This window comes from Delphinapterus leucas, chromosome 11 (assembly GCF_059928025.1).
Source record: "Delphinapterus leucas isolate spDelLeu-1000000601 "Yukka" chromosome 11, BTC_Dleu_Yukka2, whole genome shotgun sequence".
Classification (NCBI taxonomy): Eukaryota; Metazoa; Chordata; class Mammalia; order Artiodactyla; family Monodontidae; genus Delphinapterus; species Delphinapterus leucas.
The window spans coordinates 92,541,570-92,569,555 of record NC_143139.1 but is presented as its reverse complement, the minus strand read 5'-3'; the positions used below and the strand labels follow the sequence as shown (position 1 = coordinate 92,569,555).

Genomic DNA, 27,986 nt, shown 5'->3' with positions numbered 1-27,986 from the left:
TTTAGGCCTCCCCAAATCAGGGCCTGAGGGTGTGCAGAGGTGGCCGCCAGGCCCGCCTGCCCCACGGTGGAGGGCGAGGGAGAGCCCCACTTGCCAGAGGAGGGGATGAGACCCAGAGAGGGCAGGGGGCTCGGGCACCGTCACACAGCAAGTGACCAGGGCCAAAGCGTGCCCGCAGGTCTGTGCGACTCCAGGGTTTGTGCTGTCCCGTCTCTGGGTGGGCGGCAGCGGGCGTAGGAGCCTCAGCCCCTGGGCTGCAGGTCTGAGGGGCTCAGGGTAGAGAGGGGGCCTGAGAATAGTGATGAGCCGTGGGTGACTTCCGCCTGCAGGGACGGACTTCCAGGGAGGGTCCGGGGGTGGTCACTGCACAGCTCGAGCCCAATAGGGTGGGCACTGTCCAGTGTAGGCAGGTGGGAGGGCAGGGGTCCCCCAGAGCTAGGGGTCCCTGCTGGCCTGGGAAAGGCTCTTCCTTGAAGAGGAGGTGACCCAGGAGAGTGGCCATCCACGCGTGCCCACCGGTCCGCGGCTCAGAGGGGTAAATAATTGAAGCGCAGGTCACACGAACCCGCCCGCGTCACAGAATGCCTTCCCCGCCGGGTCTGGTTACGCCCCAGATCGCATTCTGACATCCCTTGCTGGTGAATAATTAAGCTGCCACCTCCTCCTTGGCCAGCCCTCCATCTCCGGGTCCCACTCTGCAGCCTCCTTCACAGCCCGCTGAGCGGTGGGCATTGGAGGGTACCGACCCCCGGTGCTCCCAGGCCTGCTAGTGCCACCAGCCTTCTATTCAGCGCCCGGGTGCGCCCACTCCATGGCCCCCGAGATGGACCAGTTCTACAGGTCCACCATGGCCATCTACAAGGTGAGTGTGTGCGTGGCCCAGGCCCCGGCTGCCGCCCCCGCTCCCAGGGCTTGAAGGTCGGCCAGCTCTGGAGGACAGAGCGTGAGCATAGCAGCAGCTTGTTCCAGGAAAGAAGGCCTAGAACCAGGCTGCGCTGAGCAGTGGGCATGGGGGTGGGGGTCCCTGGGGGCAGTCGGCCACTCCAGCCGCAACCTGAGGCTCCCAGAGCACGGGTTCAGCCAGTGAGTGACAGGACTGCTGAGACAGACTCCCAAACGCTGGATGAGGCAGGACAGCGCCCAGGGTGGCCTTAGCTGGGAGCAGGGGGCCCGCCCGAAGAGCCACCTGGCCGCCCCAGGGTAGGGGAGTCTCTCTTTGTCTCTTTCTCTCTGTGTCTCCCTGTCTGTCTCTCTCTGGTTTCTGAGCCCCTCACTCAAACTTCCTACTCGACTCCAGGGGGGTTGCTGCGGTCTCCATAGACATTTACTGAGCACCTACTGTGTGCAGGACCCTTTCAACATGTAAACCTCACAACACCCTATCTTTGAGGTAGAAAATAATCACCCCATTTGATAGATAAGAAAACTGAGGCCAGAGAGGCTAAGCAGCTAGTTCAAAGTCACCAAGGGAAGAAGAGGGGCTGCTGAGATTTGAATCAAGACCCAAGTCTAAGTCCTCTACACAGGGTGCTCTCCAGCTGGCCATGGCCTGCGGCAGCCCAAGGGACTCGGCCACAGCCTTGCTCCCCAGGGGCTCTTCTTTGAGCAGGGCAAGGTCTGCCCTTGCCCCTGAGGTGGCTGAACTCAAGGCAGCATTGAGCCACGCCCAGCTGGGCGCTGTGACAGACCACAGGCTTCAGCCAGTGGGAGGAGAACCTTCCAGGCACAAGTTCCCGCTGGGCAGATGGTGATCTGGAGCCGGCCAAGGGGACCCCGGTCTGGATGCTGGCCTCTGAGGTCCTTGCAGCCAAGAGCCAGAATTCTGGGTGACTCCAGGTTTCTAGGCGGGCTCCCCTGAGTCAGGCTTCTCACTGGGGTTGGGGGTGCCCTGATCCTGAGGCCCATCATTCCGTCTTCCTCTCCCCATCTCTACCCTCCCACCACCCTTGGACTCCAGAGCATCATGGAGCAGTTCAACCCCGCCCTGGAGAACCTGGTGTACCTGGGGAACAACTACCTCCGGGCCTTCCACGGTGAGTGCCAGGCCCTGCAGGCTCTCAAAACCCCAACGACACACACTTCTCTATGCCACCCTGATGCTGGAGCCCACTGCCGTACCCAGGCCACCTCTGCACCCCCAGCCTGGCACCCTGACCTGCCCCCCTTCCAGCCACCTACAGCCAGACCTCACCCCTCGCTCAGCGCCTGTGCAAACAGCTCCCATCTCCCCCATTTCCCAGCCACTGCCCCACCCCCAGAGCTAATTAGCAGAGGGTTGTGAGCCACCTGCCGGATGGACAAGCCAGGGACACACCCAGAGCTGAGTGTCACCCAATCCCTCCCCGCCCTTTAGGACTTCAGAGTCCTCACAGAAGTGACCTCAGCCCATGCCACCCCCAGACCCACTAGATGCCTCACAACACACCCGCCCACGCCCTCCTGGGCACACACAGATGCTTGCACCCCGCCCCCTCCCAGACAGACACAGGCCGAGGCCCTGTGCTGGGGGCAGCTGCCCTGCGCCCTGCCCCTCAGGGAGAGCCCATCCCCCGCTTTTTCACCCCCCCTCCTCCACGCCCCTCCTCTGGCCGATGCCCCCTCTCCACACGCCTACGCCAGAGCCCGAGGCATCCCCTCCACACTCTCTCCTGCCAGAAGGAGAGGCCTCCAGAAGTGGGGAGGGGCACATGGAGGAGGCGTCTGGGGCTGGACGCGTCCCTCTCTCCACGCAGCTCTGTCTGAGGCGGCAGAAGTGTACTTCAACGCCATCCAGAAGATCGGGGAGCAGGCCCTGCAGAGCTCCACCTCGCAGATTCTGGGTGAGGCACGCCTCTTCCCCTCCATCTCCCCCACTCATCTTCTTAGGCCTGGGGGACACTCCTCCTAGCCCCCCTCCCCCCGCCCGGCCTCCTCCTGTGTTCCAGGCTTCGGGCCCCCCTCTGCCTGCCTCCCTGGTGCCTCCCCTCAGGCCCGGGACCGGCCTTGCCCCCCATTCTCAGGCCCCAGAGAGGGTTCCTTTTACAGTCTGGCCCTTCCAGGAAGTTTCCCCCAAAGACACAGGTCTTGCAGCCCAAGGCCCAGAGCCCAGACTCTTGTCTGTAGCCAGGGACCCTCCGCTCCCCTCCCTGCAGGACTTTGCCACGGCTAGGACAGGTGCTGCCAGAGATCCTGAGTCGTATGGGGAACCCCTGGAATTTGGTCCCCAAATCCAGCCTTGGGCAGGCCCTTCTGACAGCTGCTGGTGGGAAGAGGGTGGGCAGGGTAGGTCCCCGCACTGAAGCTGCCGCTCTCCGTGCCTCCAGGTGAGATCTTGGTGCAGATGTCCGACACCCAGCGGCACTTGAACTCTGACCTGGAGGTGGTGGTGAGTCCCAGACCCCACAGCCTGGAGGGGTCACTTGGGAGAGTGGGCTGCGTTCTATGGGGGACGAGGGCCTCCACACCCTTCCTCAGAGAGGACTTTAGTGACATGACAACTGCAGCTGCCCTTTTGGGCACCTGCCAGGGCCCAGCTCTGCTGGGCACATTTACCTGCACATCTTGTTCAAGCTCCAGCAACCTGGGAGGCAGGTGCCATTTCTATCCCCATTTGACAGAGGAGGAAACTGAGTCTCAGGGATCTAGCCACTCGCCCAAGATTCCAGAGTGAGTGGAGGAGCCAGGAAGCGAAAGGACCATCACCCACGTGCATCAGGCCCTGCCCCTACCTGCCTCCCCAGGGAGCAGCCAGTGATCTGACCTTACACACCTAGGAGAAAACCCTTCCACGGCCCTGCCACCTGCAGAACTAAACCCAGCCCCTCGGTAAGGGGTTCCAGGTCGTGCTGAGCCAGCAGCCTCCCTGGCACCCCCAGTCACAGCCCAGCCAGCCGGAAGAGCTGCCCTCTGCAGACACGCCTGGCGTCCCCACCATGGGCTGCTGTCACGCTGTTCTCTCAGCCTAGGACCCACCCACCCCCACCCCTGCTGGCCAGCACAGTCACCCCCTCCTCCAAGAAGCCTCCCCTGACTCCTGGGCAAGTTCAGTCTCTCCTCCCTCTGGACTTCAACGGATGCTTCTATCCATTCTTAGCAAGTAGTGGTGAAGAAAACCAGCTCTGCAGCCAGAGCACCTGGGTTCAAAGTCCAGCTCCACCAGTTACTGGCTTTGTGACCTTGGACAAGCTACTTAACCTCTATGGCTCAGTGTATCTGTCTGTGAAATGGAGATAATCATAATAACTGCCTTGCAGGATTCTTGTGAGCATTAATTGTATTAATAAGTATAAACTATTGACCTTGGCACCTGTAGCCTTCTATGTACCTTAGCTATGATCATTAGAAGCAGAATTTACCCCCATCTCCATCCCTGCCAAGACTGGAAGCTGTGCCAGGGCTGGGACACGGTCTTCTCTGTAACTCCAGGGCCTGGGACAGGGACCTGGCACCAAGCAGGGCTTCACTGACTGGGAAGGAAAGAATAAGCTTTGAAAAGGGAGTGGGGCTGGGCCAGAGGGAGAGGACCTTCCAGAGGTTGCCGTGGGCTGAGCATGTACAGAGCATGACATCGGGCAGAAGGGAGCTGGGGATGGGAGGCAGGCAGAGAGGGAAAGGTGGGCGGGGCTGGGTGTGAGGAACCTTGGAAAGTTCGGGAGGAAATTTCAACTAACCGTGGAAGTGCAGGGTTCTCAGATGTGTGTGTGGGAAACCACTGGAGGTCTGGATACTCTTTGGGGCACCATAAAACACTCATCAGTCTGGTAACCATGTTGAAATGGGGAACAAATTCACCAGCAGAAAACGTGCATCCACTACACTCGGTAAAACCCGGACCCTGGGTCCCTCTCCTAGGCACTTTGAGGCTTAGCGCTAAGCCCATGCCACCTCCTGGGGCTTGCGCGGGGAGTTACAGAGCATGGGTCACGCTGGCAGCCTGCAACTTCCTGTCCTTGTGTCTGATGGCTCTCCATGTCACCTGTGGCACACCTGGGCTGGACGCGGACGAGTGTCACCCAGGCCTGCTCTGTAAGGAGAGCTGCCCTCTTTGGGTACCAGTGTCTTGGCTGTGACAACAGGGTAGGGCCCTTGGCCAGAGCCATACTGGGCCGAACACACCAGAGGCCACCTCCCCCTTGGGCTCATTCATTCGACAACTGTTTACTGCCCTGTGCCAGGTACTGCTATGGGTACTGGGGATACAGCCCCCTGCTCTCCCCAAGGGGGAACCAGACAAAACCCAGGACAAGTAAGTGAGTACAGATGTGATGGGTTAGATGCAAAATAAGCTATGGAGAAAAATAGACCAGGGAAGGGGGGTAGGAAGTATTGGAGGGATGCAATTTTTAACAGATGTGCTCGAGATGAAAGGCACTAGAAAGGTGACATTGAGAAGAGGCCTGATGGAGGTGGGGAGTGAGTGGGAGACACCTGCAAAAAGAGTGTCCTGGGCAGAGGGATCGGCACATGGGAAGGCTTGAGGAGGCCCACGTGGCCGGAGTGGAGGCAGCGAAGGCCAGTGTGGAGATGACCAGCCGCTAAAGGGGCCGGGCCTTGAGGGCATTGTCGGAACTCCGGCCATGCCTCTGAGTGTATTGAGCAAAGGAATGACAGGATCTGACTCAAGTTTGGTTTTCAAAAACCAAAGCTTTTTTATTGTAAACTAAAATACAGGCATAGAAAGTGTCACTGAACAAATTCGAGCTGAATGAATCATTATAAGGCAAACCACCTTTGAAACTCCCACCCGGGTCAGGAACTTTGCCAGCCTTTCCTGGAGCCCTTCTACATGCCCCCATCAAATCACAGACCCCCTCTTCCTCCAAAAGGGACCACTGGTCCGACACTGCCTTGTGTTTCTTCATAATTGATCACCCAGTTGTATGTCCCTGGATGCTAGTATTTGTCTTGCTCTCTCTTTTTTTAAATATGTCTTTGAGTCTCTTTTAATCTACTGGCTCCCCCTCCATCCCTTTCTTTTCCTTACCATTTATCTGTTGAAGGGCCTGGGACCTTTTGACCTGTTGGTTTTCCAAACATCCTCATGCAGCTCAGCTTGTTCCTCTGTCCTCTGGACCCAGAAGCTTGATCAGACTCAGGTTCCATCCGTTTGGCAAGACTAGAGTGGGTGCTGGCTTCTTCCATCAGGAGGCATGTGGCTCCTGCTGCCTTGTGACGATAACAGCAATGGAGGCTGTGTGTCCGCACCCACTCATACGTGGGAGTTACGAGATGCTGCTATTCTGCTCTTTCACTTATGAACTGGAATATTTCTCTAAAGAGACGTTTCTTCTTATGCGCTATTTTTTACCCAGTGGCACGCTTCTTATGGGAAAGACAGGATAAAGGCTTATTCCCGCCTTGTCAGCTTCCAAGATCATGAATTTTCTCCCTGTCATCCTCTGAAGGTGACCGGTTAGCTTTATTTTTTTACTAGCACCATCACTATAATATTTTTTAGGATCATATTTTTTAGTATCTAGTCAGTCTCATAGATCTAAACATATTTGTTTTGTTTTACTCCTTTGCCATCATTATTTCACTGAAGTTGAAAATGTCCCCGCTTTGACCAGCAGAAGCCTCTTCAGTCTGGCGCACAAGTTCTTTGGCATAACTCTCATGGTTCGGACAGTCTCCTTGCCATCCAGCCTGACAAGATGTTCTGCCCTCATCTGGTACTTTGCTGCTCTACACATACAATCAGCCATCTCCCCATGAAGCCCTGTTTTTATTCTTTGCTTTTAGTGGAAAGTGGTATTTCAAGACCATAATCTGGGCACTAGGGGTGTCCATTGGGTTGATCGTTGCTCCTAGGCTTTTTCAGTGGCCAGTGCTATACATACATACATACATACATATGTGCATATAATAGATATGCTACATATGCCTAAATACATAGATATATGCCTAGATACATACATATATACGTAGATACATACACACATAGATACATACATACATTTGTACAAACATATATATACACATACATACGTGACAATACATATATAGAACACTTCATAAATTCATACTGATACTTCCAATTCAGATTCAGCACTAGATTTTTACTTAACCTCTTCCCTATTCCACCAGTATCTCTTTTGTTCCACATCAAGAATCCTGATTCTTGGGAATTCCCTGGTGGTCCAATGGTTAGGACTCCATGCTTTCACTGCCAAGGGTGCGGGTTCAATCCCTGGTAAGGGAACTAAGATCCTGCAAGCCGTGCCGCGCAGCCCAAAAAAAAAAAAAAGTCCTGATTCTTAAGGATACAGAGAATGAAAGAATAAGAAGATCCCATAGTTACCGTTTGTTTTATCTCATGTTACATATACAAAACAGTCTCTGAATAATGATAGTAATTCTACCACCACCAATATGATTTCTGAGAACTGTTAAAATCTGTTTTACATTTGCTCTCCCCAGCATCTCCCCACTTTCAAAATACAGGCATGCTTTGGAGATATTGTGGGTTCTGTTCCAGACCATTGCAAAAAAGCAAATATCACAATAAAGAGAGTCACACAAATTTTTTGGTTTCCCTGTGCATATAAGTTATGTCTACACTATACTGTAGTCTATTAAGTGTACAATAACATTATGTCAAAAAACAATGTTCATACCTTAATTTAAAAGTACTTTATTGCCAAAAAATGCTAACCATCATATAAGCCTTCTGCAAGTCGTAATGTTTTGCAATAGTAACATCAAAGATCACTGATCACAGATCACCATAACAGATTATAACAATAATAAAAAAGTCTGAGCTACTGCGAGAATTACTAAAATGTGACACAGACACAAAGTAAGCAAATGCTGTTGGAAAAATGGCACCGATAGACTTGCTCGACGTAAAGTTGCCACAAATCTTCAATGTGTGAAAAACGGAGTATCTGCAGCTGCGCTTTGTCTACACTGTCAGGACCCAGAGCTGCTGCGCCTTGCTTGCTCCCCTTTCACCCTCATTGATCTTTGTTTACAAGTAACTACATATTTAATGTTCACCTCAAACCACGTGTCCATGTCTTGCTCGTCGTTTTGGCCTTGTTCTGATTGTCCCCACAGGAAGGGCTCGTGTGAACAATGTTCTCTGAGTTCTGACACCAAGATAACAGCTTGTTCTCCTTATACTTGAAAGTCAGATTTGCTGGATATAAAATTCTTGGCTCACATTTCATTCCTTCCTCCCTCCCTTCCTTCCTTCCTTCTTTCTCTTTCTTTCTTTCTTTCTTTCTCTCTTTTCTTTCTTTTTCTTTCATCTTGAATGTTGCTGTTGAAAAGTCTGATAATCTATTTCTTCCATTGTAAATCACTTGCTTTTTTTGCCTTAGATGCCCAATTTTTTTCTTTTTCTTAAATCTAGTAACTTTTCCAGACTATTTCTTGATATTGGTCAGTCTGGGACAATATTCTTAGTTACGTGGTATCCTCTTTCAATATGTAGTTTGAAATCTTTCTCTTTTTTTTTAATTTCAGGAAACTTGTCTGGAATTACAATTTTTAGACTTTTTTTTTGTTCTCTTTCTCTGCGTTTCTTCTTCAGGGACTCTTATTATCTGTGTGTTAGACCTTCATAGCCTATCTTCAATATTTGTCTCTTCCTCTTGGCTGAATGGAGCCCATATTGTCATATGGATGAGACTGGAGTTTGGGGGAGGATCTGGGCTGGGACATACATCTGGGAGGCATCAGCCAGTGGACTGCATGAGCTCACCAAGGGAGTGGTGTAGATAGAGAAGGGAAGAGGCCCATGGCTGAGCCCCCGGGGCAACTCAACCTTCGGGGACCAGGGAGATGAGGGACACTGAGCAAAGGACAGAGAAGAGGCAGCTGGGGCGTGTGAAGAAAACAAGGAGAGGGTGGTGGGCTGGAAGCTGAGGGAGGAACTTGTCTCAGGAGGAGCGAGTGGCCAACTGTGTCCAATGATGATGAAGGGGCAAGTTGGGTGAGTCCTGAGGATTGATCATGGGGCTTAGCGAGGTGCCGTCTCGGTGATTTTGAGAACAACACTCTTTCTGGCGTGGTGGGGCAGGAGCCTGATGGAGGGTGTTCAAGAGCAAATGGGAAGAAAGGAGCTGGGGTCAGCCCACAGAGACAATTCTTCCAAAGGGATTTTCCTGAATCAAAAGCAAAAGGATTTCTCAAGTTACTGGAATAACTCGATACATAGAACTTGCAGTGCATGTTCTCAGCAGGGGGTCTGCTCTCAGCTTCTGTACTGAGGGGCTCACAGGACCCCGCTAATGGAGCGTGTCCCAGGGGGAGGGGAGCAGGGCACGGCAGCCTCTGTTCTGACTTGCTGGGAATTCCTCAGCCTGCCCTGGATTTGGTGACTTCGTTGTTTCAGAAGCCACCGGCTAGTTATAGGCAGTCCTGTGGTTCCCCCACAGCGAGAGTTCAAAGTTCTCTTCAAGTATCAACATCTTATTAGATCAATTTCTTCGGGAGCTTGACAATGACTTTCCATTAACACACTGATGCCTGGGCCCCGTCTGATTGGGGCATCCTGGGTCTGTGTCCTCTATGCTGTTGGCGATCACAGCCAAGCCCTGGTAATGAGAAGAATTACAATCCACCTGTCCTGCTCTAATGCATGTTTCCGTGGCGTGACATAGTCCCTATGCTACTAGAAGCCGTACTCTATGACGTGGAAGTGGCTTGTTCATAAGTGAGGTTTCCTAGGCAAAGGGAGGGGAAAGTTAGGATTTAGGAAGAAGGGTAAAGCCCCCAGCTTGTCTGCTGCACTGACAGCAATAGCCCTTCAGGCTGTATTTTTTTTTTTTTTTTTTTTGTGGTACGCGGGCCTCTCACTGTTGTGGCCTCTCCCGTTGCGGAGCACAGGCTCCGGACGCGCAGGCTCAGCGGCCATGGCTCACGGGCCCAGCCGCTCCGCGGCATGTGGGATCTTCCCAGTCCGGGGCACGAACCCGTGTCCCCTGCATCGGCAGGCGGACTCTCAACCACTGCGCCACCAGGGAAGCCCCAGGCTGTATTTTAAGAACATTTTAAAAGAGCTCCTGCACCCAGGCCTCCCTGGGGAGGACAAGCACCCCCAGCCTCCCGGGGCTCTCAGCTGGGGTTGGGTGTCGCAGCCTCCCATTTCCACCATCATGACAGCCCCACCTCCTCCTGAATCACCTCAACAAGCCAGCTCTGCAGTAATTCAGGTGTTGCCAGTGCGTCCATTCTATTGGTTTTGTGCATTTTTAATATTTTCCGCGGCCTTAGGCGTGGTTCAAGTTCATCTCTCCAGGTACCATTCACCGTCTCTATTAGTGCTCTGGTTGCCACGTTGCCTGGGTTTTGAGCATCAGTCCCAACCCTGCATCTTCCATAAGCCCTGTTGTTTAATTGGGCGATTTGGCAGGATGTGGCAGTTTTCAGGAACATATGTCCTGTGTTGGAGCAGAACCTTGAACCGGGAGGTCCCGCAGGTATAGGTCAGGAAGGCTCACTTCCTTACTGCCTGGATCCAGCAGAAAAGGGCCCCCATGGGGCAGAAATGGGGACTCAGAGAGGCTTGTAACACTGATCCCGTGCCACCCCCCAAAACACACACTGGCAGCCACACTCAGGGGTTTAAGGCCCGCCTAGTCCTGAGGGGGCCACACCCAAGCTCCCTTATAGACCAGCAGTTAGCAAGGTTTCAGAAACAACTGTGGAAGAAAAACTGAGAACTTTTATAATTTACTGGTCTTTCCCGACGACCAGCATTCCTTTTCCTGAGGGACAGAGCTCCCAGAGCACAGCTTGGGGACCCCTGTGGCAGGAGCCAGGATCCACCCAGGGTTCTTTTTTTTGTTTTTAAAGTCTTTATTGAATTTGTTACAATATTGTCTCTGTTTTATGCTTTGGTTTTTTGGCCGCGAGGCATGTGGGATCTTAGCTCCCCGACCAGGGACCGAACCTGCAACGCCCTGCATTGGAAGGCGAAGTCTTAACGACTGGACCGCCAGGGAAGTCCCCCACCGAGGGTTCTTGAGCAGGGACTCCTGAGGGGAAAGGCCAGGCACACAGAGAAGGCTGAGCAGAGTTGGAAGTGTCCCCAGAGGCGGCAGCAGGATGGGAGATGCTCCTCTTTGCGAAGAGTACAGATGGAAGGATTTAGGTCTGATGTCCTAACAACAGGGAGTGACCCAGGGAGCACTGATGGGGGACACAGGGGAGAATGCCAGCTGGCCACCAAGGCCCACAGAATCAAGCTCATTGGGTTCTAGGGCTGGACCTTAGGGACCATCTGGGCAAAACTTTCCCATTAAAGATGGGGAAACTGAGGCCCAGGGAGGGGCAGCAACTCATCCAAAGTTACAGGGCAAATTGGAGGCAGAACCAAAACGGCTAGAACGAAGCTTTTCTGAGCCTGAGCCCAATAGCCTTCCTGGTCCTCCTGGCCACCCAAGTGGTCAGCCACCTCCTTCTCACCTGTCACGGGAACCTGCCACCCCAGTGAAGCCCTCAACAGTTGTGAGCTCTTTTGCTGGGCCAGGCCCAGCCCACAGTGCTGGGGACACAGAGATGGGACAGACCTGGTTCATGCTGCCCATACAAACAGGCTATGACCAGGGGCCCGGCAAGAAATTCCATCTTATGGCTGGAGGAGCGAACAATGAACAAACAAGTTGTACACATGCCAGAAACAAAATGAGAGAGTGATGAATTCTGCCTGAGGAGTCAGGGGGGCCTCCCAGCAGAGGGGGCAGTGAAGCTGGTATTTGAAGACTGGTAGGAAATTCCAGGCATAATCAAGGCACAGACTGAGACTAAGAACCGGAAGATGTCGACACATTTATGGAGGATGTGTTTCAAGCCAGGGACTGCACTAAATGTTTTGTATGTTTAACCATTTAATCCTCCATCCAAATAGGTGCTCTTGTTTTACCCATCTCTCTGATGATTGGCGAGGTGCCTGGTGTGTTAGAAATGCAGTGGGCAATGTATTGGAGTGAGCAGTGCAAGGAACTCTGGGGCCTGGGGATGATAGGGCCGCCCTGATCACCCCCACCCTGCACTCCACACAGGTGCAGACATTCCATGGAGACCTGCTGCAGCACATGGAGAAGAACACCAAGCTGGACATGCAGTTCATCAAAGTGAGTCTGGCCACGCATCCTGGCCCCACAGCCCATCACCAGCAGGACCGTCTCTCCCCTTTTGAGGGATGGGCACACTGAGGCCAGTGCTGGGCATTGACTGGTCCCAGGTTATACATGTTCCCAGCTGAGTCCCTGCCCCTGTCCAGTACTCTGGCCCATAAGCCAGGTGCCTTGAGCTCTTTGACACGGGGGTCTCCCTCCTCTCTCCACCCCATCCAAGGACAGCCGCCAGCACTACGAGATGGAGTACCGCCACCGAGCCGCCAACCTGGAGAAGTGCATGTCCCAGCTGTGGCGTATGGAGCGCAAGAGGGACAAGAATGCACGAGAGATGAAGGTGCAGGGGCTGGGGGTGACACGGGGCTCCGAGGGGACCCCCAACACCTGCTGGAGCTCTCCCACCCAGCACCGGCCCAACTCCAGGAGCGTGTCCTGCCCCACCCTGTGTGGCAAGCATAGCTGGAGAGGTCAGCCAGCCCCTGGCGGGTGGGCATCACTGTCTCAGGGACACCCTCAGCGCCGCTCCTTGTCCTGTCACTGCCTGGCCCTCCCCACACTCCCTTGGCCTCCTTGCTTCTCCTACTTCATTGAGAAAACCTGAGGCCCTCAGCACGCTGCTCCTGATCAAGGTAGCAAAGGCAGAATCCACCAGCAGCCCCGCCACCCTCCCCTCCCTCCTGCCCCCTGGCTAAGGCCAGCCCCTCCTCCCGAGCTCAGGGCCCCATCCTTGGCCTCTGCCTCCAAGACCTCTATCTCCTTTCCTGCCTCCTCTTCTGGCTCCTTTAATAAGCTCATATCCCTCCTCTTTGAAATCTTCGCTCCCAAGTAGGGGGTTATTAATCAATTAATTTGCATTTTCATTAAACCAACTCTCTCACTTCTGTGCTTGGCCCTGTGCCAGAAGGATGGCTCAGACACCAGTCCTACCTGGGAGAAGTGCCCGGGCCAGAGGGCAGGCAGAACCCAGGCTCGTGAGGATGAGGATACACATGAGAGGGCAGGCCCAGAAGCGAGGGCAGGCTGGGTGCTCAGGGGAGGCTTCCGAGAGGAGGTGGCTGGTTCAGGAAGGAGAGAGAGGCTTCAGACAGCTGGCACTCGTGGGAGTGGGATGAGGGACACACCCCCTGCCTCCAGCCAGAATCCCCTTTTCCCCCAGGAGAGCGTGAACCGGCTGCATGCACAGATGCAGGCCTTCGTGTCTGAGAGTCAGCGGGCAGCTGAGCTGGAAGAGAAGCGGCGCTACCGCTTCCTGGCTGAGAAGCACCTTCTGCTTTCCAACACCTTCCTGCAGTTTTTTGGCCGGGTGAGCTGGGGCTGGGGGACAGCTAAATGAAGCCTTCTGGGGGCTGTGCTCTCTGTGAGCTGGCTGTGCGTGGGAATTCCCCTCCCTTCCTCCCCATTCCCTTCTTTCCTTCCACCCTGGAGATATTTATTTTACTTATTTACTCTCTCCATCTATTTCTTTATTCGTATCATCACATATTCATTCATTTATTGTCATGATTTTTTAAAATTCTCACATTCACTAATTCCTGCATTTATTCATTCATGTATGGACCATTTATTTTTTTCATTCCTGTTTACATACACTCACTATTCACAAAATCATTAACTCATAGGTTTATTCAATTACTGTCTATGAATTTTCTCATGGTATTTAAATCTTCTATGGTCTTGCTTTGTCTGATCTGCTAGACTATTGTATTTCTAGTGGATTTTGCTTTCTGCATTTAGCTGCCATGTTGTTTAGTGCTGTGGGGTTTATGACTTGACTATTATACCTTCTCTGTAAATATTGCCATTTATGTATATATCTCATAATCCAGTCTGATACTTTTAATTCCACTTTGACATTAATATTGCCCTTCCTACTTTCTCTTTTCTTATCTTTAAGTGTTTTATGTTACAAAGATATAGCTCAGTTTTGACTTTTGACCAGTCTGACAGCCTATGTCTTCCACTAGGAGAATTCAGTTCATTCCCGTTTAACCGAACAACTGATATACCTGCCCTATTCTTTCTGGATAACTTGAGTTAAGTGTATTTACTTTGTCGTTTCCTCTTTTTCTCCCATTCTTGTTCTCGTCAGTTTGATAAAATATACATTCCTCTGTCAATTTTAACAATATAATAGCCAGTTATTTTACCAGCAAAAGCAAGCTTATTCAGGAACAGTCAGAGGAACTGCAACTCAAGTTCCGTGAAGTATGGCAGACCACGCGCAAATCCAGAGAACAGGGACTGACAGCTTGCTTTATGGGGAAAAGAGAGGAGTTGGGAGGGGCTGTAATAACCAAAGAGTCCATTGGAGGAAGCTGGGAGTCCAAAGTATGGAGGTTTCTCATTGGTTGGGCTGCTACAGTCTGATTGGCTGGGCTGTCACAGGGGTGGGGGTTGGGGGAGAAGTTTTCTTCTGCTGCTGGATAACAAAGTAGGCACCAACTTCCTGTGGGAGATGTGGGCTTGCTTCTCCTCCTTCTTGGAATAATTGAGGCTACGTAGCAGGGTATGTGAGCTCCCCCTACAGGCCTGCCCCTACCCCAGTTTTAGCTGAGAGTCATTTAATTTATTTAATTCCACATCCTTCTCCCGTTTATTATTTTGGAAAGCCTGTTGTTCTTTTCATCTCTGCTCATGATGACCTCACTCTGTGACCCTCATAATCATATATATTTGTCTATTATGTTTTTCAAAAAATAATGCCCACCCCCCCACACACACACTACTTGGTCCTTTGCTTCCCTCACCCCATAAGGGGAGACCTTGAGAAGGATTTTCCTGCCCTCCCTGATGCTCTAAGATGAGGCTTGTAAAGTCTGTACGCCTCTTCTCATCCTTCCAAACCACCACCTCTTGGTTTTGCCAAGTAACTTCAGGACTTTTAGTTCCAGACCCTCACTAGTTACTTCTTTGCACCATGGCCCTTCTATTTCAAGAATCCGTACTTAGATACATGTATTACCACGGCCACTGCACCACCATCGTCCACTAACATTTCACCACACATAGGATCAGATACAATGCTTACCACTGTTTTCAATCCTTTTCACCTTCCACTGTCTTGAGGTTTCTGTTTTGATTAATTGGCATGGCTGGAGAACTTGCAGGAGTATTTTCTGCATATACACTGTCGGAATCCTTGCATCTCTGCAAACGTCTCACTTTTACCCTGCGGGTGAGGGCATATTGGCTGGTTGAAGGAGCTGCAGCCTTTTTCTCCTCATGGTCCAAGATGATTTGCCCCTGTTTTCTAGTGCTCGGTGTTGTAGATGCTAAGGCAAGTGCTGGTCTGTCTGCTTTCCCTTTTAAGTAACAGGCTCTTTCTCTATGGATGCTTCGAGATTTTCTTTGTGTCCTTGCGACTCAGGGACTTGTCCCGGTACCACCTAGATGAGCGCCTGTCGGTGGCCCTTCAGCCTGCAGGCTCAGGTCTTTCTTCAGGTCTGGGGAGCTATTTCCTCTTCTGTTTCTTTAATTATTATCTCTCTGCCATCATTACCTTTTCTCTTGCTGGAACTCCAATCATTTGAGCCTCCACATCTATGACCATCTTCTCCCCCACTATGTCTATTTCATTTCTTCTTGCTCAGTATTTTGAGATATTTCTCCTCCTTGATCTGCAAGCGACTGATTCTGTTCTCAACAGGACTGTCCTCTCTCTCTCTCTTTTTTTTTTAACATCTTAATTGGAGTATAATTGCTTTACAATGGTGTGTTAGGTTCTGCTGTATAACAAAGTGAATCTGCTATATATATACATATATCCCCATATCTCCTCCCTCTTGCGTCTCCCTCCCACCCTCCCTATCCCACCCCGGACTGTTCATCTGTTCAATTTTAAATCTTAACATCATGCTTTGTCTGGGTAAGAAGGTCTTTGTTTTGCAGTAAGTACCCTTATCAAGTCCTTGTTAAGCTTGTCACTCCCTCCTCTCAGCTGCCAGGGTGGTTTGCTGTGTTCTCCTCGCTGACCACTGGGTCCTCCACTAGGTGCCTTGTTTCTCTCCTTTGCCTCCTCATGGTCCTGTTCCCACTCTGGGTTGAGTTGAACTGCGAGGGCTCAGGCAGTGGTGCTGGCAAATGTGGGGGGGGCAGGAGAATGGAGCAATCTCTACCCAGTGGGACCCCACTCTGCCCCAGGTCTTCCTTTTGCAAGCATCAGCTGTCACTCAGCCTCTCATGTGGAGAACCACAGCAGACAGGGCTTCTAGGGAAGGTTGTACAGGTTGTGTACTGCACAAGGAAGCCTGGCTGAGAGTAGAGCTATGCTCTGCTCTCCAAGCTGAACATACTGGTGCAGACCGTGTTTGCCTGAAGAAAGGAGCATCATTACCTTTGCCATCCTCTAAAGAAGATGTGATATACACACACACACACACACACACACACACACAATGGAATATTACTCAGCCATAAAAAATGAAATAATGCCATTTGCAGCAACATGGATGGACCTAGAGATTATTATATTAAGTGAAATAAGTCAAAGACAAATATCATATGTTCGTTTGTATCATTTTTTGATTCCACATATATATATCATATGATATATGATATATGTCATATCATATATGTGGAATCTAAAAAATGATACAAATGAACTTATTTACAAAACAGAAATAAACTCACAGACATAGAAACAAACTTATAGTTACCAAAGGCGATAGCAGAGGGTGGGGGGAGAGTTAGATTAGGAGTTTGGGATTAACATATGCACACTGCTATATATAAAAAAGGTAAACAACAAGGACCTACCGTAGAGCACAGGGAACTATACTCAATATCTTGTAATAACCTATAACGGAAAAGAATCTGAAAAAGAATGTATGTGTGTGTGTGTGTATGTGTGAATCACTTTGCTAACACAACATTGTAAATTAACTATACTTCAATTTTTAAAAACTTATCAGGAAGGGCTTCCCTGGTGGCGCAGTGGTTGAGAGTCCGCCTGCCGATTCAGGGGACACAGGTTCGTGCCCCGGTCCGGGAAGATCCCACATGCCGCGGAGCGGCTGGGCCCGTGAGCCATGGCCGCTGAGCCTGCGTGTCCGGAGCCTGTGCTCCGCAACGGGAGAGGCCACAACAGTGAGAGGCCCGCGTACCGCAAAAAAAAAAAAAAAAAAAAAAAAAACTATCAAGAAAATTTTAAAAAAAAAGAGGCCATTCTCTCACCAAATGTGTAGCCACCAGGCTGTGTCCATCCAGACAGAACATCTGTTTCTAAATTACAAAGAAGGACCTTAGGGGCTAGCAGCTGCCCAAGCCTATGGATGGCTGGAACTCAGGAAAGCCAGCAGCCTCTCTCAGCACACACTCAGGAGGGACACTTGATGTTGCCCTAACCAAGTGTCTCTGTGACTGCACTGCTCGGGCCCCTGAGCCCTGTTGCCTGGCCTCTCACTTGCAGATCCTCAGGCCCCGAGCCCACTGGTGGTCAAAGTTCTGTCCTGCCTTCTGTGAAAGTCCAACAGGGGCCAAAGCCTCCCAATCACCCTTCTTGCATGTGGACTTGCCCACCTCCCTGGCCTGGCCCAGCTGTTGACCCCTCTGGGGAGGGGGATGATGGAATCTGCAGGAGGGGAGGGGCCAGGGCTGTTGGGAAACCATCCTTCCATCATTCCCTAAAAATCCTTGCATTTTTCCAATGTCATTTGTTCATTCATTCATTTATTGAACACATAGTCTTTGAGCCCAGATGACATATCAGGCTCTGGTTCTATTTGGTATCTGAGAGAGATCCACCCAGCCAGCCAGCCTCTCTTTCCTGATGCCACAAACATGGGCTCCGCTGCCCCTCCCCCAGCCTCATTGCTCTTTCCATTACTTTCTATTTCTTTGTAGTCTTGTTTAGTTTCTATATCCATTTCTTTGTATTCTTGTTCAGTTTCCCAAATACTGTGCCCTGGCTGCAAATTCTGGCAAGTGATTTCATTTCTGAGTCTCATTTCCTTATCTGGAAAAGGAGGGAAATAATCACCCCTGAAGAAGGTTGGTGCGGATGGTGGAGCCTGGCCTATGCAGGAGCCCAGCGGGATTAGGTCCTCCTGCCCCTGCTCTCTCCCCTCCAAAGATGAAAACAAAGGCTCCCATTCAGGAGACCCGAGTGCTTGCCGTCAGCTGCCCCCAACAGCCGACTCCCGCCTCCCCACCTCGGGGTGCTTACCTTGCCAGGTCCTCCCTGAGTCTCTGTTTCTGATCCCAGGGACCCTCTGGTGCTGAGCAGAGGTGGGAGACATGGCTGGATCCAGTGACTGATCCCAGCCCCGGCTGACATTCTCCCACTCTCACCACCGCACCCAGCCCCGGGCTCAGGGCTCGGCCTTCTCCCACCCTACCCCACCCCCACTGAGTGATCCTTCAGGGAGGAGCTGCTGCTTCTTCCTTTAAACAGTTATATTGAGATATAATTCACACACCATGAAATTCACCCATTTAAAGTGTGCAATTCAACGGTGTAGTATAGGAACTTCCATGGTGGTCCGGTGGGTAAGACTCCATTCTCCCAATGCAGGGGGCCCGTGTTCAATTCCTGGTCAGGGAACTAGATCCCACATGCTGCAGCTAAAAGATCCCACATGCTGCAACTAAAAGATCCCACATGCTGCAGGTAAGACCCGGCACAGCCAAAATAAATAAATATTTTTTTAAAAGTGGTGTAGTATATTCACAGAGTTGTACATCCATTGCCTCAAGTCAACTTTAGAACATTTCATTACTGCTAAAAAAAAAAAAAAATCAGTACTCCGCGGTCATTCCTTGATCCTCCCGTTCCCCCTGATCCTCCCGTTCCCCCTTGCTCTACGCCATCACTAATCTACTTTCTGTCTCTATAGATTTGCCTCTTCTGGTAATTTCATATGAAGGGAATCATACAATATGTGGTCCTTTGTGACTGGTTTCTTTCACTGAACGTCACGTTTTTCAAGTTCATCAGTGTTGGAGCATGTATCCGTACACCATTCCTTTTTATCGCCAAATAGGATTCCATCATCGGGATGTGTGCCACATTTACTTACCCATTCATCAATTGATGGACACCTGGCTTGTTTCTACCGTTTGGCTATTTTGAATGGTGCTGCTATGGATATCCACGTCAAAGTATTTCCGTGGACGTGTGTTTTCATTTCTCATGGGTATATAGGAGTGGAATTGCTGGATTGTATGGTAACTCTATGTTTAACTGTTTGAGGAACTTCCACACTCCTTCACCATTTTACATTCCCACTACCAGTTTATGAGGTTTCCAATTTCTCCACATCCTTGCCAATACTTGTGGCTGTCTGTCTTTTTGATTCTAGCCGTCCTGGTGAGTGTGGAGTGTATCTCATTCCGGGTTTGATTTGCATTTCCCTGGTGGCTGGTGATGCTGAGTATCTTTTCCTGTACTCACTGGCCACGTGTACATCTTCTTTGGAAGGAAACTCCTTCCCGCCTGTGTCTTGAACAGTTAGCCTCCAACGTTAAGAGGAGAGCTGACCCCTCCGTTGGCTGCCTCCTGCTGAGTGATCGCCCCCTCAGGAGGGAGCTGTGGATTGAATGAACCAGACTTCCCCTAGGTACAGGGGAATAGGTAGCATGTTGTCTGACCCAGCTGGGCTTTAGGACATACACGATCTAACTCCTAAGACAGTGAAGCATAAATATTTACCTGTTAAGTATATCTGTACGCAGAATGCACAAGATTTAAAGAACTCTTAAGTGCCTGAGCACAGTAAGGTGCCTTTCTCATCTGCCTCCAACCATCGGTCCTGGCTTAGTCCAAGTCTAGTCAATAACACGCCTTTCTACCTCACCGTCAGCTTCTCTGGGTTTATCGCCGTTGTGTAAGGATACCTCTAGGATAAATGCCTAGAAATGGGATTGGTGAGTCCAGGGATATAAGCATTGGCTGTACCAGTTTACACTTCCACCAGCAATGGCAGAGATTCCCTGTTTCCTTGACAACAGAATGCAGGCAAACTTTTTGATTTTTGGTAATCAAAAAGATAAAAATGGTATCTCAGTGTAGTTTTACACTTGTTACGCTTGTCTTAGAAGTGAGATTGACATCTTTTCATGTTTCAGAGCCATTTGATTTTCTTTACTGTGACAGGTCAGTATCTTTTCCTCCATTTTTCTTATGAATTTGTAGGAGCTCTTTATATGTTACTGAAATTAGCCTTTCATAGTGATGAGTTGCAAATTATTTTCCCAGTTTGTTCTTTATCATTTGATTTTGCTTATTGTGAGTTTTGCCGTGGTAAAAAAATTATTTTTATTTAGTCAAATTTATCAGTCTTTTATAGTTTAGGGGGTTTGTATCATACTTAGAATGGCTTTTCTTTTTTTTAATATTTTTCTTACATGATTAATTTAATTTTTAAATTTTTTGACTGAGTTGGGTCTTCATTGCTGCATGCAGGCTTTCTCTAGTTGCGCCGAGCAGGGGCTACTCTTCGTTGCGGTGCGCGGGCTTCTTATTGCGGTGGCTTCTCTTGTTGCAGAGCACGGGCTCTAGGCGCACAGGCTTCAGTAGTTGCGGCACGCAGGCTCAGTAGTTGTGGCTCACGGGCTCTAGAGCGCAGGCTCAGTAGTTGTGGTGCACAGGCTTAGTTGCTCCACGGCACGTGGGATCTACCCAGACCAGGGATCAAACCTGTGTCCCCTGCATTAGTAGGCAGGTTTTTAACCACTGAGCCACCAGGGAAGTCCCAGAATGGCTTTTCCACTCTGTAAATATTTTTAACATTCTCCCCTGGTCTCCTCTATGTTTCTTCCCAACCACTGGCTAAACTGCCTAAAGGCAGGGCTGAGGGGAGCCAGTGAAGTTGAGTGCCGTCCAGGCCAAGACTCAGTGCTGAGGCCATTACTCCGAGAACCCCCTAGCACCCTGGCAGGCACTTTCAAATTGGACAAAAACCCTTTTTTAAATACGATAAGCAAAACTTAATGGTCTCACTTTGCTTACTGCCTCTGAAACAAGCGCACAAAGGCCTTTGGAGTTTTGTCTTTGTGCTGTTTTGCTAATTAACTATGCAAGGCAACAGAGGGGGCGGCCACCTAGCCACCAACTGAACTAGTTGCTCCTGCGACTTGAGGCACTGAGGCTTTCTGTTTTGCTGCCTGAGATCAAATTTTCAGCAGCTGGGCCAGACTGAAGGGAAAAATCATGGAAATGTAGTCACAGGAAGCTTCCTCAAGACAGACGAGTACAGGCCACTCCATTGCTTACTGGATGAGAGACCTCGAGCCAGTCATTAACTGCTCTGACCCTCAGCATCTTCTTCTATGAAATGGAGATAATAATGGCACCTACCTCGCAGGGCTGCTGGGAGAATCGAATAGGATAATGGAGGTCAAGTCTTTAACACTGGGCCTGGCACAGAGTAAATGCTCAGCAAAGGGAAGCTTTTATTATTCCTAAGGTGACAGTCCTGACCTTGGCCTTGAGGGAGCGAGTATTGGAGTAGAAAATGGAGAGACACTGATGACTGGAGAGCAGAGTGTTTTGATTGGACCTAGGATGACCTGAGCGACAACACAGAGAGGTCAATGCCACTGAAAGAAGTTTTATTACATATCACACTTCCCAAGAGAAAGGGTCATGACACACTACGCAGGGCCACGTGGGAGTAGTACTGGGGGTTGGTCAAGAGGCAGAAGGAGCCAGGGGAAAGCATGGCCCAGAACCTTTGTTATGGTTTCCATGGGAAGGGATGGGCAAAGAAGGGTAAGCAAGTTTAAGTAAGTTTAGGATTGGACGGTTTGAATAATTTCAGTGGGCTCTGGGCTATAGGGGTTATTCTAATTGTCTGGTACCTGGCTTGGGTGATTTAGGGCAGGGGAAACTTTGGTTTGGTGTGTGAATTAGAAGGAGGTGATTGGGGATATGGGTTTTGGGCTGGTTGGTTTGCATATGAAAGGTGTGCTCCAAGCAAACTGTTTACTATCTCTAGGAATTATCTGGCCCTGTGAGGTGCAGTCTTTTCAGATTGACAAGGCCCCACGATGTCAAAGCATCATAAAGTACAGAAAATTAAAAACATGATTAATACACACAGCAGGTCTAACGTTTAAAACCTTCCCACCCTAAGTTGTTATGGACTATGTGGTCAGCGGCTGAGTTTCCTGTCCTTGAAGGTATTCAGGCAGAGTTAGATGCCCGTGTATTGGGGATACTAGAAAAGGGATGCTTACGTAAACTAAACGGATAGACTGGAAAAACTATTTGGATGTCTTCTTTTAGAAAACTACTCAAACTGGCTTAAACAGAAAAGGTGTTTATTATTTTAGTCACTGGGAAGTTCAAGGGTTTCAGGTACAGTTGGATCCAGGAGCACACAAGATGTCATCAGAAATTTGCCACTGTCTGTTGCTTAGTTGAAGTGCCTATGCCGGCTTCGCTCTATCCATTTAGCAAACCCCGTGAGGTGAGAGAATATATTTTTCCAGATGGTTCCAGGGTAAGTTCTGGGACTGGGTTCTTTGGTAACAGTTTTTGGGTAGGTGCACATACCTGACTCCATCTCTGTAGCCAAGCCTGGACTGCGCCCTTACCCCTGCATCAGACAGTGGGAGAGCCCCCGTCAAAGCACAAGACTGAGAGACGGGTCAGGGGAAACTCCTCCAGGAAAAGTGAGGGGCCTTTGACAAAAGACCGGGAGGGCTGGCCAGTGGGTGAACCCAAAGTGACCACAGCGATCTTTGGTTCCTTCCAGCTGGAAAGTCCGGTCATCCTCAGCTTGCAGGGCCCGAGTTCCCGGGTCTAGGATGCCAGTTTTGAGTCCCCGGGATTCTGGGGTCTGCTTGGATCTCGCTGACCCCCGTGTCCCCACCCGGCCAGGCCCGGGGGATGCTCCAGAACCGCGTGCTGCTGTGGAAGGAGCAGTCAGAGGCCAGCCGCAGTCCGTCGCGCGCCCACTCCCCGGGCCTGCTGGGCCCCTTGCTGGGGCCGCCCTACCCCTCGGGCCGCCTGACGCCCACCCGCCTGGACATGGTGAGGCCCTGGGCGCCCCCGCCGCCGCCGTTCGCGCCCCCGCCGCCGTTCGCGCCCCCGCCGCCCCCGGCACCCTCCGCGGGGCCCTGGGGCCTGAGGCCCTCCGCCTGGAGCCTCCTCCCCCCGAGGGTCCCGTCCTTCGAAGCGCCCCTCGGCCGGCCCTTCCGCCCCGGCGCGACCTCGGCGCCCCCGTGGTTGCTCGGCCGCAGGCCAGAGAACCCCTACGCCGCCGACACCTGGGACTGGGGGTGGGGGCTGGACTAGGGCGCCGCGGCCCCGCCCCTCCCCGCCCCACCCTCCCCTGCCCGTCTCCCCTCGCAGCCCCAGAGGCCTCTGGGAGAGTTCGGCTCCCCACGCAGCCGGCACGGCTCCGGCTCCCACGGCCCCGAGCCCACTGAGGCGAGATACGCGTCCCAGCTGGAGCCAGACCGCCGGTCCCTGCCCCGGACGCCGTCCGCCTGTGAGTACCCCCGGCGCCCGAAGCGCAGAGGGAGGGCCAGGTACCCAGGTTGGGGACCCGGGGCCGGGAAGAGGAACCGAGATTGCGCTGCAGCAGGAGGGATCGAGGGTAGACGCCAGGGAGAACTTCCCACCCACGTGCCGCGGCGCTCTCCTGCCCCTCGGCAGCCTCGCTCTACAGCATCAGCACTGAGCGCTCGCGCTCCAACTCTTTCGGCGAGCGCCCGGGCTGCAGGGGCGGCGGCGGCGCCCGGCGAGTCCGCGCCCTGGTCTCCCATTCGGAGGGCGCCAACCACACGCTGCTGCGTTTCTCGGCCGGAGACGTTGTGGAGGTGCTGGTACCGGAGGCCCAGAATGGCTGGCTCTATGGCAAGCTGGAGGGCTCATCCACGTGAGTAGGAGCCTCGGGGCGCAGGGTGGGTTGGAAGGAGGACCGGAAAGCCTGGACTTCAGCTGCAACTGAGTCTTCCAGGATGGAGGCTGTCCCTGGGCCTTCGAACAACCCATCCCCCATCCCCCATCCCCTCCTCGTCCCACACCAGTTTCCTCATCCATTCAACGAGGGTAGGAAGAGTCTCTTTATCAAGTTCAGGGTGGTGGCCCTTGAGAGGGTGGTAGAGGATGGGGAATGGGAAGGTTCTCTCACAAGTGGGAACAATACAGAAACCCTATTGCTTGAGCACCTACTTTGCGCTTTACACTAAGAGAGGGGGCAGCTTGCCTTCTACCCTGAGGGAGTCCGCCAAGCTCTGACGGAGGGAATGGACAGAGAGGGGGGCCAGGCGCAGGGGCGGTGCTGGGACCTTGCAAGCTGAGTGTGCTCACCTCCTTGCAGTCAGGCGCAGTGGAAATCCTTAAAGAACATAAACGGGCTGCTTTTGACACCATGAGTAGAAGGGGGAGGCTAGGGAGTACACTGCAGTCGCGGTAAGCCTGGAGGAAAGCAGGGATCACTCTTTCTGCCAAAGAAAAAGGGGAAGGTGGGAGCTTGCTGGAGCCGGGCAATGCCCCCCACAGGGCTTTATGGGCAAGAGACTGTGTGGTGCCCACGCCCACTCACGCTAAGGAGAGAGGAATGAATGAGGACAAGAAGAGGGGATGAATGAATGGAGCGTTGACAGGGGAGTCAGCAAATGCATGTGAGGGCGCTTGCCGAGATGGTCATGTGATTAGTAGATGGACAGGTGGAGGATGGATGAGGGCGTAATGGGGTGAGCAGGTGGATGCATGCTCCTGTGAGCAGATGGGTAGATGGAAGGGGGCATGGGAGGATGCACGGATGTGGGGTGCATGTATCGATTAATGGGTGACTGGAGAGGTGTGTGAGTGGGTTGATAGAGAGGCGGGCAGGTGGGCAAGTGCTGATGGATGGGTTAGTGGATTGGTGGTCCTTGGGTGGTTGCCCACATGGATCATGGATGGGTGATGCATGGATGGGATGACGTGTAGATAGATGGGCGGATGGCAGGTGACCGCATGGATCAGGAATGGAAAGAGGAGCCGGTGGGTAGAGACGCGACTAAGAACACGAGTAGTGGAAAAAACACTTGCTTTGGAGACCCGCATCAGAGGGCAGCAGGGTGCCTCCCTGAAAGTCCCCGAAACAGGTGTGTAGCAAACCTCCTGGGGACCTGATTATAAAACCACCCAGATCTGAGCTCTCAAACCGCGTTCCTGGGACATCGTTATTCTTTCTGTGACTCAGGTTAGGGAAAACAATGGCAAGTTTCATCAGTAGGCACTTTATGGTGAAGATAGAAGTAAAACATTCTGAAATGGTTTTACTCTGTCAGTTTGACTTGAAATAGCTTCCAGTTACCTATAGGTGAGAATGTTATTGATCGGGTTTGGGGATCTAAGGTGGCTGTTTGGAGAACACTTTCCCAGATGTTCTGCAAGAGTCTAATGGGTTCCGTGGAGTCTGAAAAGGCTAAGGAACATGGATCATAGTGCCTCTCCCTCAACCCTGGCTGCTCTGAAGATGCAGTAATGAGCCTCCAGCCAGACAAAGACTCCAAGAGCAGGGTGGCTGGGGTCACCGGGACCAGAGGGCCTATGGTGAAGGGTTGGTAGCCAGGCACCCCCGGCTCTGGTTCCCCATGCTCTGGGCTCCTACAGCTGCCTTTGGTCCCCCCACCCGGTCCCCTTTGCCTCACCCTTGTAATCATCCATCTGTGGGTCTGTCTGCCCCCCCCGCCCCCCCCCCCGGGCTGGCTGGGAGCCCCCTGGGGAACAGGGACTGCATCTGGCTCTCCGTGGGCCCTCGTGTGGTGGGTACTCAGCAAGTAGGGAATGAAGCTGTCACCACATGTCCTTGGATACAATGCTTTCCTTCTCGGATCTCCAGTTCCTCCTCTCTAAGGCGCCCCAGCCCCTGGTGGGACATGAGGCTGGATGAGTGACCTTGAATGTCAGGACAGACCTCCTTCAGAGGATGAAATGAGTTACTCTTAGAGCCAGGCCTGGCACACAGCAGTGCCCAGTAAATTTTGACCACCATTGTCGGGCTTTTTGCTTCCACCCCACAGGAGCGGCTGGTTCCCCGAGGCCTATGTGAAGCCTCTGGAGGAGCTGCCCATGAATCCCATGAATGCCTTGAACCCCGTGACCTCCATGAATCCCACGAACCCCTTGAACCCAGTGACGTCCATGAACCCCATGAGCCCTATGAATGAGCTGCCTTCCAGGTACCGCTGTGGTCAGAGATGGGGCAGGGGCGGGGACTCCAGTGGGGGGTGGCCCCAGCCACCAGGAAGGGCATCTCTGAGCTGCAGTCCGGAGTTAGCCCAACCTCCTTCAGCTCCTGGAGAAAGGGTACCCCCATCTCTCTACGTGTGAAGGTCATGTGTCCATCCCTCTGCCTCCTCTCAGGACTGCCTTCAAGCCAAGTCTCCTTTCACCCAGGGGCAAGGGAGGAGGATGTAGGATGCTCAGGAGCCCAGCCGATGGGGTGGGGGTGGGGTTGCAGCAGGGCCTGACCCCTGACCCCCTTCCCGTCCCTCCTTTCTCTGGGATCAGGTCCTACCCACTCCGGGGCAGCCACAGCCTTGATGACCTCCTGGACCGGCCAGGCAACTCCACAGCATCCTCAGACTACTGGGATGGCCAGTCCCGCTCCCGAACCCCGAGCCGGGTCCCGAGCCGCACCCCCAGCCCCGCATCTACACCCTTGCCTGGCAGCCGCCGAAGTAGCATGGGCAGCATGGGGGTGGCCAGTGACATCAAGGTGAGCCCCCTCCCCCAGTCTGCCCTCAACCCTGGGGTGGGCCGGTGGGCCGGAAGACTGGAGACCAGGTAACCCTCCCTGCCCTGCCATTGGCTCTCTCCAGCCTCAGTCTGCCCATCTGTGCCGGGAGGGGTGGGATGGGCTTCTGAGTCTGGGGTGGAGGGTGGGGGGAATGCATTCCTCTAGTGGATGGGAGTCCTGGGCTCCTGCTGGGAGCACTGGAAAAGGCCTCCCCTGGGGGCGGTGTTAGCCCTGGGAGATGGCACTTTGGCCCAGAGGCTCCTCAAGTCTGAAACTCACAGCATTTTGGGTTTCGGAAGGCTGGACCTCATTTCCCAGAAGCCTGGCGCTGCAGGGGCGTCTGGTCCAGTCCTCTGCCCTGCTGGATTGGGGAGTGGGGGGTGGGGCAGGGGCTCTTTTGCTCCTTCCCCCCCAAACCTGGCCCTCCCTCCCCGCTCACTGCAGAAACTCATGTCCTGGGAGCAGCAACCCCCAGAGCTCTTCCCTCGGTGAGTCCTTGAGTGAGGGTCAGAGGGGGCCGGGCTCAGCAGAGGGCTGTGGAGGGGAGACAAATGTGGGCGTGAGTGGAGGTGAACCGACGGGGACAGGAGGTAGCGGGGACACCTGGCTCAGATGCCCAGCTGCCTTCCCTGGATCCACAGCCAGCTGGGGACCTGGGCCCCTCTCACCCCCTCCTCTCCCCCAACAGGGGCACAAACCCCTTTGCCACCGTAAAGCTGCGTCCCACTGTCACCAATGACCGCTCAGCGCCCCTCATCCACTGAGGTGCCTTCCTCCACCAGGGGTCTGAGGTCGTCCCCCCGACACCTGCCTGGGGGCTGCCCAGAGCTGGCAGCAGCAGAAGCAGCAGCAGTGGATCCAAGGAGCCGGGGCCCTGGTACCGGGGGCAGCTGCCCTTCCCCAGACCACGCCCCAGCCTGAGCAGTTCCAAAGGCACCGGCCTGGGGTCTGGGGACTTCAAAATAAAGCAGCCGGAAGTGGGAGACAGAACCATTTCTTCCCCTCCAGGGGCCCCGGACTCTCCCTGGGGGCCTGCCTCATGCCCCCCAACCTCTTTCCCCCTTCTCTGTCCCACTGGGGAGGAGCCCCTTGCACACCCCCTCCCCTGCTCCACACACCTCCCCTGTTTAACTTTTGTAAACAGTGAGAAATAAAGCAAGTGAGACACGGCAGCGGGACTGGTGGAGTCTGACTTGGGGTACAGGGTGGGACAGGGTGGGGATGGAGACCTCCCACTGGA

At 52.6% G+C, this 27,986-nt stretch overlaps 1 protein-coding gene across 1 annotated transcript; it reads left to right on the top strand.

The window, feature by feature from the left end:
• Positions 1–4: 4 nt before the first annotated feature.
• Positions 5–27,900, top strand: BAIAP2L2 (BAR/IMD domain containing adaptor protein 2 like 2). The gene is given in 17 exon segments (XM_089921323.1): positions 5–862; positions 1,958–2,033; positions 2,733–2,819; positions 3,303–3,364; positions 11,991–12,062; positions 12,286–12,402; positions 13,222–13,368; positions 22,888–23,040; positions 23,362–23,500; positions 23,668–23,890; positions 26,028–26,186; positions 26,518–26,725; positions 27,191–27,234; positions 27,463–27,539; positions 27,542–27,631; positions 27,634–27,863; positions 27,865–27,900. Coding segments are annotated over 17 exon segments (1,971 nt in total). The 5' UTR covers positions 5–811.
• The last annotated feature ends 86 nt before the right edge of the window (positions 27,901–27,986 follow it).